The sequence below is a fragment of the Myotis nattereri genome, assembly GCF_964212035.1.
Source record: "Myotis nattereri genome assembly, chromosome: 20".
Taxonomy (NCBI): Eukaryota; Metazoa; Chordata; class Mammalia; order Chiroptera; family Vespertilionidae; genus Myotis; species Myotis nattereri.
This window is the reverse complement of record NC_138096.1, coordinates 15,116,466-15,130,790: the sequence shown is the minus strand read 5'-3', so window position 1 is coordinate 15,130,790 and position 14,325 is coordinate 15,116,466. Positions and strand designations below refer to the sequence as shown.

The 14,325-nt window shown below is 55.8% G+C and overlaps 1 protein-coding gene across 4 annotated transcripts in view; it reads left to right on the top strand.

Annotated features, from left to right (window-relative positions):
• The window catches only part of COQ8A (coenzyme Q8A), a 42,718-nt gene that overhangs the window by 13,995 nt on the left and 14,398 nt on the right, over positions 1–14,325 (top strand). For 2 of the 4 annotated variants that reach the window (XM_081114458.1, XM_081114457.1), the window contains exons 2-4: positions 3,992–4,176; positions 7,682–8,095; positions 8,349–8,415. In XM_081114458.1, coding sequence (XP_080970584.1) covers positions 4,000–4,176; positions 7,682–8,095; positions 8,349–8,415 — 658 coding nt within the window. In that variant the 5' untranslated portion in view covers positions 3,992–3,999. Of the gene's footprint in view, positions 1–3,862; positions 3,880–3,991; positions 4,177–7,681; positions 8,096–8,348; positions 8,416–14,325 lie in introns of all 4 variants that reach the window. The other 2 variants (XM_081114456.1, XM_081114459.1) reach the window with 2 other exon arrangements.

Here is a 14,325-nt window from a genome sequence, read left to right as displayed (position 1 = left end):
GTGGGGAGGGTAAGGTTTTTAATTTGTGTATTACATGTGTTTGGGAGCTTTCAACTTTGTTTACAGTCAGGATAAAAGGCCCTGGTGCAGCTGGGTGCCTGGTTCTCGTGCATTCCTAGATGGGTTTCCACCCATATTCTGGGTAGCTGACTTCTGAGTCACGTTGGGATTCTGGCATGAGAAGTAGGACATGTGAGACCCAGTCTTTGAAAACCAGAAGGTGAGAAAAATGTCTGGAAAGATAATTCCTTCTGGCGATTGTTCGCCTTCCCTCCCCCTGCTTTTTTGAAGGTAGACCCTACTTTGAGCCGAGCAGTGTGTGGGAGGTTTGGGTACAGCCCCAGCACATTAGGTAAATAATTTTGTCAAAGGGGTTCGAACACAGGCTGTGGTTTTGAAATACACATTCACATGTGAATCTGCTCACGAATGATAGGCTGTTGATCAGCAACATCTGTTGATTTGAGAGAAGCAGGGTTTGCGTTACGGGAGCGGGAGGTATAGTTCTGTGATGGTCTTTCCCCGGGTGGGTCTTCCTTCCAGAGGAGATGGTCTAGTTCAGTGATGGCGAACCTTTCGAGCTCGGCGTGTCACATATAGAAATTTGTTGATATTTGCAACCATAGTAAAACAAAGACATATTTTTGATATTTATTTTATATATTTAAATGCCATTTAACAAAGAAAAATCAACCAAAAAAAATGAGTTCGCGTGTCACCTCTGACACATGTGTCATAGGTTCGCCATCACCGGTCTAGTTATCTTCCTCCCAATGGTGCCCACTGTCTAAGGCAGCGGTTCTCAACCTGTGGGTCGCGACCCCTTTGGCGGTCGAACGACCCTTTCACAGGGGTCGCCTAAGACCATCCTGCATATCAGGTATCTTACATTATGATTCATAACAGTAGCAACATTACAGTTGTGAAGTAGCAATGAAAATAATGTTATGGTTGGGTCACGACATGAGGAACTGTATTTAAAGGGCCAGAAGGTTGAGAACCACTGGTCTAAGGTGAGATTCATGTCCTTTGGGAGTTCACTGTGAGAACACAACTGTTTGGCAGGAGGAAATATATAACAGTACTTTAAAAATTTTTAAAATTGATTTTAAAGAGAGAAGAATGGGGAGAGAAGCGTCAATTTGTTGTTCTACTTACGCGTTCACTGATGCTTCTGTCTGTGCCCTCACTGCGGACGGCACTGCGGCCTGGGTGTGTGGGCACAGCACTCTGACCAAGCGAGCTGCCCGGTCGAGGCTGTACGTTACTGTGTAATGTGCGCTTTTTTAGGTGACGTATTTGCCGCTTTGAAAGTAGGATATATGAACGAAAAAGTTAGGAAAATACAGTAAGGAAGATACTGAAAGAGACCATTATTACTCATATTTCCCAAATGCAGGGAAATGTAAACATTTTTGGTCAACTTACCTTTCCCTTTGATGACTTTTAAAAAAAGTGTTGGTGTGAGGTAGGTGCAGTTCCAGCCTGTCACAGAGCTGTGCTCAGGGCTGACATGCTTAGAAACCAGAAGAGTGAGGACGGACGGGGCTCGGGGGTCCCAGCCCAGCGCAGGACTAAACGGAAACGGATCTTTCAGGTGGAGCTGCCCTCGGGCGGCGGGCCATTCAGACTAGAGCGGGAGAAGCCCACAACACAGAGCAGCTTCGCCTAAGGAAACTGTGTGTGTGGTTTTGATAACTAGGATGAGACGTTCAGGAAGAATTAGTTTTCAGCCTGAAAAAGTCTGAATTAGTAGGTCTTGGAAGTTTTAGGGAAGATTTGACCTGAGTGAGAGGTGTTGGAATTGCTGGAGTTTGCGGCCAATGGGGGACGACTGCCTTGCTCATCGGGATGGAGTCAGAGGTGAGCAGAGGGCAGGCCTGTGTCCGGGACCCCAGGGGCAGTGGGGTGTGGTGCCTGGTCCTGGGCCACCGGGAGGGTCCTTCGGATAAGGTGTGGCCAGGGGCCCCGCCTCCGCCATCGCATGTCCCTGATGTCTCCTCCCTCACTGGGGCCTGTGGACCTTGACAGTGTGCCTGTGTGTGTTGGGGGTGGGCCAGGGGCTGCCGACTTGTTGAGAGGGGGCACCAGCTGCCTTTGATCTCTGATTGCAGGATCCCTTCCCAGTCCTGACACTGGAGCACGTCTTGGGGGCTCATCCTTGTTTATTATGGTCATCAAGTGAGGGAGAGCCCAGAGGAGGCCTGGGGTGTGGCATGGCGCCAGGTGTGGGGCTGGGCCTGCCCTCCTCCCTCACTGCCGTCTCTTCAAGGGGATGGTCACCTTCTAAAAACCTCCGTGGTTTTAGCTAGGGTGTAGGCGGTCCATTTGTGTCTGAGCAGTGCCCTCAGGGTCAGAGGCCAAGAGCTTGGGGAGGCAGTATGGAGTGGTGGGCAGACAAGGGCCAGGATCAGGCCCCAGCCCACCCTCCAGAAGCTGAATGGCGTCGGCAGTTAGTTAAGCTCTGGCTTTGGTTTTCTCCCCTTGAAATGGGGGCAGTAATCTCCATGTCCTCCAGTTGTTTATAAAGGTTAAAAGGAGATGAGAGTGAAGCACCCAGCCCGTGCCCTGTGCAGGTGGAGGTGTTCCTGGGGCAGGTTATGGTGGGCCAGCTCAGCTCCCCAAGGCTCCTGTGCACCGGGGGTTTCTCTGGCTGTCGCTACAATTCTCCTTTCAAATAAAAGCAGCCGGGCCCTGCGGAGGGGCAGCGCGGATCCCGCAGAAACCCGGGCCTGGGCCCCCTGCCGTCTTCAGAAGCCCTGGAGTCTGGGCGGTCCTGGTGTGCTCTTACCGGACCGCCAGCCGTGCTTCTGCTCACTCGTGGGAAGAGAAGAGGGACCACGGGTGTCTGTGACCTCCCCGCCCTCCTGTGGCCCACACCCTGCGTCCAGGTGTAACCTTCCTCCTCAGCCTCCACGTGTTTGTTCATGCAGGTCCCCTGCCTGCCTGCCTGCCTCCCACGCCCTCTCCTCTGGCTTCTGTCTGATCTCTGAGCCTCTTAGCAGGTCTCAGCTCTGCCTGCCCTGTCCAGAGTGGACCTTCCCCAGGGTGTCCTGCTGTTCCTTTCCTTTTTGTGGTTTTTCTTCAGCCCCCGTTTGTTAACAGGGCCTATCTAACCCCTCCCAGCACACAGCCCCCTAGCAGACCTTAAGAATACTTGGGTGATTGACAGCACTCCGCACCCTGTGAGGTACCACTGTGTACAGTGACTTTCAGCCTCTTTGGCCCTGACCTACGTTCAGAAACACGTTTTAGACGGACTCGGTAGAGAAAAAAGAGGCCGAGAAGCTCACGTGTGCACACGAGGGAAACAAGTTTCATAAGATAGTCAGACCTTCCCATAGGACCTCTGACTTTCTCTTCTGTTCACGTCATGTCGTTGCATTTTAATGCTGGTTAGGATTTTCCAGATGGATTGCACCTTGGTCTGGACTGTGGTTTGAAAACACTGGCTTGCTCAGTAGTTGAGTCTGAGAAGGAGGGTGGGCGCTGGCTGCCCTGTGGTCTGTGGGTGTCTGTCGAGGCCTCACCGGGCAGAGCGAGCGCAGCTGGGCAGCGGCAGGGGCAGGGGCAGGCAGCCCTGTTTGGGAACTGCTTTGGGCACAGGTGCCCCCTCCCCAGCCTACAGTTTGGTCCAGAGGAAAGAACCTTGGACTAAGTCAGTATACCCGGTTCAAGTTCTGTTCTGCCACTTGGTGGCGGGAGACTTCAGGCAAGTCACTTACCTCTCTTGGTCTCCTAGGGTGCTTCAGAGGGGGCACAGCCGGCCCCTGCGGCCTTGCATGCTGCTCAGGGCTGCAGTGCAGGGAGTGGCCCAGAGCAGACCTTGAGCCCTGGGCCCTTCCTCTCTTTGCTCTGTCAGCCCGGATCAAAAGGGAGGTCAGTGCAAACCAGTTACCTTCTGCCCAGGATCACGGGGAGTTGATCAGTGTGAGTGTGACCCTGTATGAGGTGTGTGTCCCCCTGCCTGACTTGGCCTGCTCTCTTCCAGCCTGAAGGATGGCTTCCATTATGGGGGATGCGATCATGGTGCTCAAAGGCCTTGCCAAGCTGACGGAGGCAGCCGTGGAAACCCACCTGCAGCACTTTGGCCTTGGTGCGGAGTTCATCATGGCAGCCCGGGCCCTGCAGTCCACAGCTGCAGAGCAGTTCAGCATGTTTCTGGGGACGGTGCAGGTAAGGAGGCGGGGCCAGGAGGGGTGCCAGTGGGAGGGAAGCTGGACTTGGAGCCCTTGGTGAGACTAGGACACAGCGAGGGTGGCTGGTCTCCATGTGGCCAGGACCAGAGAGCCCACTGGTTAGTGTAGCCCCCTGCCCTTCCGGGTGGGATAGGGCCCCTGTGAGAGGCTGCTGGGTAATTCACGTCTTAGAGGAAGCTTCACAGAGCTGAGAGCAGCCCCAGGAGCAAGCGGCCCAGCCCACGCGTTCGACTAGGAGTTCCCTGGCTGATCAGGCACGGGTGCCGAGCTCAGGGAGACCAAGCCCCGTCCACGGGGAGCGCAGTGACCGCCCCGTTCCCTCTGCCCGGTCTGTGTTCAGTTTCTGGCCTATGTTGAGGTATTGAAGAGAAGCCTTTTTAATTTTGGGAATTTAAAAAAATCACAGGAAAAAGTAACACTTGCCTGTGTTCTGTGGAGGCAGCTGGAAGGAACCCGGCATGTGGCCGTCACTGAGCAGTTTTTAAAGAGGCAGAACCCTTCTCCCCGTGTTAACGAGTGTTTTTCTGTTGGGCCGATTTCTGTAAAGAAGTGATGGAAGCCACCCGCTGTCAGAGCTTCACTGGGCAGAGCAAGAGCCGCTGGGCGGGGCGGCCAGGCTGGGAAGCGTGTCCATTGGCTGTCGCCTCCGCATGGAGCTGCCTCAGGAGGCTGTGTCCGTTGGGCTTCCTCAGGCTTTTCCCACTTGCCCGCTGCAGTTTTCTGTGGGTCTCTGGGTCCTGATGTGCTTTCCTGGGTGAAAGCTCCACCTCTCGTCTTCCCCTCGTCTCCCTGCCGTCTTTTGTGCCGCAGACCAGAGAGCCTCTGCTTGCCAGCACGGGAAGGTTTCAGGTAGAAGTGCGGGCAGGACAGGCGATCATAACGGCTGATGGACAGAGGCTGTCCACCGAGGTGTCCCCAGTGACTTTCTGCAAGTCCCGGGGGAGGGGAGGCTGCGTGCGCCCATGTGCGTGGCACACCTGCTCCCTCCTTCCGTTCCCCTGTGGTCGCCGACTTGTGGACCAAGGACACTCAGGCTCCGCCAGGCTGAGGCCGTCACAGCCTGCAGGCCTCTGGTCCGTCTTAGGTCCCGGGCCCCCCTCTGCTGCCCTCGAAGGCTCCGTGGCTGTTTCTCACCCACACAAATGCCTCCAGCTTCACAAGCCTCACACTCTGCTTCCTGGAGGGGCAGGCCTCGATGTGCACCCCTTGCTCAGGTGGGCAAAGGGAGACTGAGCAGCTGGATGCGAGGCCCGTGGTGTTAGGTGCCAGGATCAGCCCGTGCGCCTCCCGGCCCTGCCCTCCTCTGTGCGGCTGGGCTGAGGCTCCGGCCCCGAGTGCCGTCCCCAGTGAGGAGCAGCGCCTTCCTGTGGGATGTGTTGCCGGTGGGACACTCAGGAGGTGCAGTCGTCCAGCTCACTGGCCTCCCAGGCGTGCGGCAGCGTGGGAGACCTGGACAGGCCTCCCTGGGAGGGGAGGGGCCTCTTGCCCAGGCTCCCGCCCGCTCCCCCGTCTGCCCAGGCTCCTGCCCGCTCCCCGTCTGCCCAGGCTCCTGCCCGCTCCCCTGTCTGCCCAGGCTCCCGCCCGCTCCCCCGTCTGCTCAGGCTCCTGCCCGCTCCCCTGTCTGCTCAGGCTCCTGCCCGCTCCCCTGTCTGCCCAGGCTCCCGCCCGCTCCCCCGTCTGCTCAGGCTCCTGCCCGCTCCCCTGTCTGCTCAGGCTCCCGCCCGCTCCCCCGTCTGCTCAGGATCCAGCCCCCTCCCCGTCTGCTCAGGCTCCCGTCCGCTCCCCTGTCTGCTCAGGCTCCAGCCCGCTCCCCCGTCTGCCCAGGCTCCAGCCCGCTCCCCGTCTGCTCAGGCTCCCGCCCGCTCCCCCGTCTGCCCAGGCTCCAGCCCGCTCCCCTGTCTGCCCAGGCTCCAGCCCGCTCCCCCGTCTGCCCAGGCTCCATCCTGCTCCCCGTCTGCTCAGGATCCAGCCCGCTCCCCCGTCTGCCCAGGCTCCCGCCCGCTCCCCCATCTGCTCAGGCAGGGCCCTCCCCCGTCTGCCTAGGCTCCCGCCCGCCCGCTCCCCCATCTGCCTAGGCTCCCGCCCGCCCGCTCCCCCATCTGCTCAGGCAGGGCCCTCCCCCAGGACAGCCACTTGGAGGGAGGGGGAGGGCCATTCCCACCGTGAGGTAGACACCCGCGGGCGCTGGCTCCGTGTGCTCCCCTTCTCTCCCTCAGCTCGTAGGTCCTGTGCCTCCCTTCTCTCTGAGGGGATGGAGGCCGGATACTCCAGAAACCTCGCCCGCCAGCCCCTCCAGGTCTTCATGCAGCAGACACCAGGTCTGGTCCCATCGAGGCACGGGCCTTCACTGCCCAGAGGCCCAGAGCCACATAGACCAGTCATGGTCACGCAGGGCCGAGCGGCCCCACGGGAGTCAGGGCAACGGGTTCTGCTGTGGCTCTTGGACCTGCCTCAGGCCCTCACCCAGGGCTGCCTGGCCATCTTGAGAGGCACCCAGAGAACCCAACACAATTGATTTCTGCTCTGAGGGTGGCCGGCTGGTGGGCCTTTACCGGGTCACCTCGGCTCCCTCAGCCTGTTCCCATTTGGGCACGAGAGTCACAGCCACATCTCCCGCCCCTGGAGGCCGTAGCCTGTAGAGCTGCGGGGGGGCAGGCTGAGGACCTGCTCCGTGTCGGCAGAGCCGGGGCAGCCCTGTGTGCGCTGAGTCCATTTCAGTGGAACGGAACCCGGCTCCTGACCTCCCTTCAGGAGTCCGTGCTGTTCCAGTTATAGTCTCCTCGGCACTGTTCCCCTGGCCTGTCTGTGCCTTGTCTGTGGCCCCCACAAAACTGACTGTGGGGAGTCCTATTTTCAGATGAGGAAGTGGCAGAGAGCTCACACAGGTCACTCTGAGTTCTAAAGCAGAAGGAATCTGGGCCTGAAGATCAGGTCTTTTCAGTTACAAGGAAAATACGTGCCCCCAACTCCCAAGGACAGCCAGGCCAGACCCGGTTGTGCCAAGTCGTCCAGTGAGAGAGCCTCTGAAAGGCAGGCCGTGGCCGGTGAGGGGAGCCGTGTCTGGCGAGGCGCTGGCCTGGAGTGGTGGGGTGTCCCCGTCTGTACACTGCCCTTGCCCTCGCTGGTCTGTGTTATGCTTTGACTTCTCAAAGGTCTCCTGTCTCTTTCCCACCCCAGAGCCCTGGGGGCCTGTCCTTAGCCCGATTACTAGAGGAGGAACTTGCTGGGGGTGGTGGTAACGGGCCTGGTCCTGGCTGGACACCCAGCAGGTTCTCAGTGACCGCACAGCGGAGCCCTGGCAGCAGCAGGACTGGGATCCGGGCCTCACCTCCAGAACTGACACGGGCCTTGGGAGTAATGCGGTGTCGCCCTCTGCAGGACGGAGGGCGGGGCAGCGGGGATGTGCTGTCCTGTGCAGAGGGATGGGCACAGGAGGGCGGGGTACCGCTGGCTCCTCTCACGCTGGCTTTTGTTTCCTGCAGGAGCAGGACAAGCATGAAGAATCTTACATGTCGGAGAGCTTTGACGACCCAGAATCAGAGTTCCACTTCTCAGGGCCAAGGGCCGAGGGCGCCTCTGCAGACTTCTCTGCAGCCTCCTCCCAGGACCAGCCGTCGTCTCCACCCCAGGATTACGCCAGCAGCAAGGGCCCAGCTCCTGCCTACGCTGACAGTGGACCCTTTAGGGAAGCCGGGCTCCCAGGGCAGACTGCCTCTCCTCTGGGCAGGGGGGACGGGAGGCTGTTTGTAGATAGCAGAGCCCCCTTCTGTCCCACTGGCCTGCAGCGAAGGTTCTTCCACCAGGACCAGTCCCCTGTGGGGGGCCTTACAGCCGAGGACATTGAGAAGGCCCGGCAGGCCAAGGCGCGCCCCGAGAGCAAGCCCCACAAGCAGATGGTGCGTCTGGGAGGCCCCTGGAGTGGGCCCTGTGGTGGTTCCCCGGTGGTGCTGGTGTCAGGCCCCTGCGGGGATGCTGGGGATGCTGTGGCCTGGAGGCTTTGGGAACGTGGAGGCCGCTTGGTGGTGGAGGTGCTGCCCAGCAGAACTGCTGTCTTTGGTGGTGGAGAGGGGATGGGGGCAGCATGAGCCCCTGAAGGCTGGCCCTGTTCCCATTCTCTGTTCCCTGAGGCGCTCTCTGTTGTCCCTCCAGCTCAGTGAGCGGGCTCGGGAGCGGAAGGTGCCAGTTACAAGGATTGGGCGGCTGGCCAACTTTGGAGGTAAGGTGGCTGTGTGTCTGTGCCCTCACCTGCCCTGGCATGCCAGTCCTGGCTGAGTGGGGCTGGCCTCCCCTGGCCCCAGCATGGAGGTGGCAGAGGGCGGGGCCCACAGGTATCCTGGGGAAGCAGTACGGGCTCCTGGATGTTTCCCAGGGGTGGATGATTCAGTTACTGGAATCCACGGTGCCTGAGCTCACCCTAGGGGTTGGAGTGGCTGATGCCACATGGTGAGCTGCAGCTTGGCTTCTCAGGCCACGCTTGGGGTTCAGTGTCTGCAGCTTCAGCTTCTCCTACTACCTCGGCCTCCCCGCCGTTCAGCCCTGTGGAGGCCTCTGCAGGAAGGAGGCCGGATAGTGAGGGAGTTCCTCACTGGGCCCGTGTGGCTAACTAGACAGAGTGGTGTTTGCTCCGGGAACCAGCCGTTTGGAGACCCATTTGCCGGATCCCCACAGGCTTGTGGGGTGTCAGTAATGATAATGAGGTGCCAAGGCCCTGAGCTGCTGGCATTTCAAGTCCATTCTAAGATGCCGTAGAGCTGTGGGCTTTATTTGTCCTTTTCTTTGGGGGTTTGATTAGCCATTGTGCCCAGCATACCTGTGCTCTTTTATCAGCATTGAAGGATCATTTTATAGTGAAGGCTTACAGCAGTTGTATCTGCCTTTCTGACGTTGTCTTGTCACATCTGTTGCTGAATTACCGACTAAGACATTCCTATTGAAAACACCATCTCCTTTGTAACGGTATACTTTCAGACAGAGTGACTGGGAGCGCATTCCTCTAAAGCTTGGCTGTCCTCAGAAGGCTCTCCAGAAAGTTAATGAACTCAGTTCGCATATGAGCCTTGGGCAAGTGGCTATTTGCAAGGCTGTGTCTAACAGAGGCCTGTTGGTTCATGCTGCCAGTGCTGAGTGGCCATGAATGGTCACGATTGGGTGGCTACCTGCCTTTCCCTTCGCTTGGGCTGGATTATACATCTCCCCTCCCATGTGTATACATACTGTTCTCTGTTGTCTCTTCTCTTTTGGAAGCCACATTCTACTCATTGTTAGGATTGGCTCTGTGCTCTGGGAGCTGGACCCAGGAGTGAGTCCTAATATTGATGGCTGGCTATCTTAAAAAAAAGAATCCTATATAATAAAAGCCTAATATGTTAAGTGTCTGGTTGTCCGGTTGGCCATTCAATCAATCAAAGTGTAATATGCTAATAATATGCTAAGGCTGCTCAGCCGCTTGCTATGACGTGCACTGACCACCAGGGGGTAGGTGCTCAGGTAGGTTAGCTTGCTCTGGGGTCTGGTCAATCGGGACTGAGTGAGATGGGCGGACATGCCCTGGAGCCCTTCTGTGGTCTCTCCCCAGCTGACCAACCTTCCGTGTCCCTCCCCAGCCCCGATTGTGCACCGGTGGGGTCCCTTGGCCTCCCCTGCACCCTCTCACAATCCAGGACCCCTCAGGGATGTTGGAGAGCCGGTTTCGGCCTGATCCTGCAGGCCAGGCCAAGGGACGCCACTGTGCACGAATTTGTGCATGGGGCTTCTAATATATATGTATATGTGTGTATGTGTGTATGTGTGTATGTGTGTGTGTGTATATATATATATATATTTTTAATTTCTGGGAAGTGTCTGGGCACCAACCCTAAAGGGGTGACTGTCTTCTTAATGTGCAGAGCAGACTGAGTTAATCAGATAGAATTTTCTTAACCTTAAGGTTTTCTTGTACATTGCTAACTTAAAATTTGACATCTGTTGCTACAGTCTAGCACAGGGGTGGGCAAACTTTTGACTCGAGGGCCACAATGGGTTCTTAAACTGGACCGGAGGGCCGGAACAAAAGCATGGATGGAGTGTTTGTGTGAACTAATATCAATTCAAAGTAAACATCATTACATAAAAGGGTACGGTCTTTTTTTTTTTTTTTTAGTTTTATTCATTTCAAACGGGCTGGATCGGGCCTGCGGGCCGTAGTTTGCCCACGGCTGGTCTAGTATAAAGTGTCATCTACATTTGTTGCCTTGTTTTACTTGAGTTAGCATTTCAAACAGTTCCTCATAGTGATACCAAACTCAGGTTTGGCTGCCTGCCACTTTGAAAGCCAGTACTCAAGAGACACGGGCTGATGTAAGGAAAGATGGTCTATTCAAGTGCCAGCAGCCTGAGAAGATGGTGACTCCCGTCCCAAAGACCATCTTAACATCTCAGTGTAGGCTTGGGTTTTTATTAGGAGGTAGAGGAGGAAAAGAAAGAAATCAGGGGCATTCAGAGTTCTCTTCATGTAAGTCAGCACAGTCCAGTCTAATCATTATCTTGAAACTGGTTGAGCAGAGGTCAGGTATGTATGTATGTATGTATTTAGTTATTTAGTTAGTTATTTGAGGCCCAATGCATGAATCCATGCATGGGTGGGGTCCCTCGGGGTGGCCTGTGGGGATTGGGCCCTAGCTTGTGCCCCCAGGCTCGCAGCCCCAGCTTGTACCCCCAGCCTTGCAGCCCTGCAGCCCCGCCTGGCACCCCACCGTGGCCTGGCGCTGCCCCCTCACCTGCTCTACCATTCCACCGCGGTCCCACTGTTGTTGGGGCCCATCGAAGCTGGCAGCGCCTTTGTTGCTGTCCGTTGCCAGCGCCCCGTCGCCAACATCCACCATGTTTTATGCCGCCCCCTGGTGGTCAGCGCATGTCATAGTGAGCAAACTCCTGGTCCAACGACTGCCTAAGGGGACAATTTGCACATTAGGCTTTTATTATATAGGATTTATTTATTTATTCTTAATCTTCATTTGAGGATATTTTTCCATTGATTTTAGGGAGAGTGGAAGTGAGAGGGAAAGACAGAAATATTGATGTGAGAGAACTACATTGCTTGGTTGCCTCCTGTGCGAGCCCTGATCAGGGCCTGGGCCAGGGAGGAGCCTGCAACCGAGGTACGTGCCCTTGACTGGAATTGAGCCCGGGACCCTTTGGTCTGCAAGCCGACGCTCTACCTACTGAGCCAAACTGGTCAGGGCAAGGTCCCGTTTTTATGGTTGAGAGTCAGCAAGTGTCCTGGAGCCAGAGTGTCTGGTTGCTGGAGCTGCTTTCTGAACTCTGACACAAATATGTTGCTTAGCCATGGGCTACATATCAGTTAACAATTCCTCTTCTGTAAAAACACTTTTAATATTGAACAGTATTAACAGAAGAGAAGGGTGGGTTACACAGAACATAAGGTCCTGGGGTGCCTCTACCAGAAGGAGTTTGAGAATCACTGCTTTGGTGGCCTCCAGTGGTCCCTGCTCCCCAGAAGACTTGGCATAGTTCGTTCCCTGCTTTGCACAGTGGCTATTAGTTGGGTAACATTACTTTCTTTTTAAATTCATTTCAGAGAGAGAGAGAGAAAGAAAAAGAGAGAGATCGATTAGTTGTTTCCACTAAAAGGATTAGAAGAAATATTTTAATATCGCTGTTCGCCCTTTCTCTATAATAGAAGTGTCAACCAAATTCACGATTGACAATGACAGATAGAAACACACATGTGCAATTGGCGCCAACGAGAGCTTTATGTATTGCACATGCGTGAGTCAACTTAGCCTTTTATATATATATATAGATACACTTGCTTAATTAGACCTGCTTTCTGATGTAGCTAAACTTTTTCCAGCCCAGTGAAGCACCCCAGCTTCTCGTTCAGGTAATGGTCAGCAACACAGCAGTAAATATCAACACGAAGCAGATTATTATTGTAGATCACACAGGGAGAACAAAGGGTAAAGTATTTACCTGCAGCCGTGTTTGACTATATTCTGCACAGTGAGAAAACCTGAAGTCATTTTCAAGGTCCACCATTTCTTCTTTTCAGTCAGGTCAAGTTTCTAAATCTCTGTTTTCTGGCTAATGAAAAGAAAATAGGATTCCACCAAGTCTCCTATCTACCTACTCTAGGACTTCTGTGAGGATCAAATGAGATGAGGCACGGGAACATGCTTCACAGACATGTGGTTACAGTGTAAAGTGTTTCCACCTGGCTATAAAGCAAGCCGTGTTCCTGGGCTGAAGAAAGTGCAAGGAGGCTAGTCGCTAGGGAGAGGAATCCGAGTGTTGCTATGTGACGTCATTGCCCAGACAGACACTTAGCATATTAGCCTTTTATATATATAGGTTGGTTGATTTTTATTTGTGCCCTGAGATCCAACCCACAACTTTGGTGTATCAGGATGACACTCGCTCTAACTGAACTACTCAGCCAGGGCTTTTTATTTTTTTATTTATTTATTTTTTTTAAAAAATATATTTTATTGATTTTTACAGAGAGGAAGGGAGAGGGATAGAGAGTTAGAAACATCGATGAGAGAGAAACATCGATCAGCTGCCTCCTGCACATCTCCTACTGGGGATGTGCCTGCAACCCAGGTACATGCCCTTGACCGGAATCGAACCTGGGACCTTTCAGTCCGCAGGCCAACGCTCTATCCACTGAGCCAAACCGGTTTCGGCTGGGGCTTTTTATTAATAAACTAGGGGCACTGGGCGGGGGGTGGGGTGGGGGTGGGGGGGGGTTCCCCGGGGGGGGGGGTTCCCCTCAGCTCAGCCTGAGCACCCTTGCAGTCTGGGAGCCCTCAGGGGACGTCCGACTGATAGCTTAGGCCCGCTCCCTGCAGGGATAGACCTCGTTCCCCTGAGGGATGTTGCAGTGGGAGTGCTGGGTGGCCGCGCTCACCCCGATGGTGCCCTCATTGGCCTTCACCCACACAGGTGGGCAGTGGCAGTGCCTGCGCTTTGGGGACCTGAGCGTTGGTGGTGTATGTCTTGGAGAGGGCCATGTGCGGGAACTTGTCCGTCTCAAGCCTGGTCTCCCCAGGGTTGTGGTGCAGCTGGCCCTTGAGGATGTGGGCGGTTGTCACCATGGCGACGCCCATCCCATCTTCCAGGAACAGGATGGTATTCTTAGCCATGTTGGTGTTAAGGTTCTGAAGGCTCGGCGTTTTTCAGGGTCTGCTGAGCTTGGTCTCTCCAGTACTTGGGATCTTTGTCTTCCTCTGTTACTGAGGAGGTGGTAAGGCAGGTGCCAATGGCCGGCACCAAGAATGGTGAATCATGATGCGCTCCAGGCCTGGCTCTCTCTCTCAAGCCCAGTTGCAAACCACGTGGGTGGGAGGTGAGGGCTTGCAGTGGGTTTCCGATGCCAGCACCCTTATAACTTATAAAGGTGGTCATGCGGGGGACGGGCGGCCATAGGGGGGAGGGGGACAGTGCTGCCTGGGCAGCCCTCCCCGGCTGGCCCTGGCCCTGGCCCTCCCGCCCCCATCCTGTGGATCTTTAAAAGGATATTTTAGCCATGATTCCAAGATAAAAGGAAAGTCAGTTGAGTCACTGAGTTTGTGACAGATTCAGCCCCACCATCTCTGTGTCTAGACGCTGATGGCGACCCCTGGGCCTGCAGAGTCAGCCTGCAGTGGGGCCGGGGGGCAGGGGGGCAGGGCGGGAGGGGAGAGTGTTGGTGCCTCCAGCAGCAGCGCTGTGTGCTCTGACCTGGCACACTGCCCTCTGTTGCCTTGTCTAAGGTCAGGCTTCCCCACACAATATTGACGATGGGCACCTGCTGTTCCTGGTGGCTGGAGACAGGTCCTGGGCTGACAGGGCGGTGTCCAGGGCCGGACTCACTCTGGCCCCTCGTGGGCTGGCGCTTAGTGGCGCCAGTTTCCTTGCCTGATTCCCGAGGGCACGTGCTGTGCAGCCTGTCCCCCAGCCCCGAGCTCCTCCCGGCTCGGCTCGCTGAGCAGCCAGGAGGGCTGCTGTGGGACAAGACGTTCCGCGCCCTGGGCAAGCCAGGCTTACAGGGTTCTGTGTGTCCTTTTCCCTCTGAGGGCGGGAGGAGGGTCAGGCAGTTCTTGTCTCCAGTTACAGATGACCGGCTGAGCCACGCCCCACTCGCCCA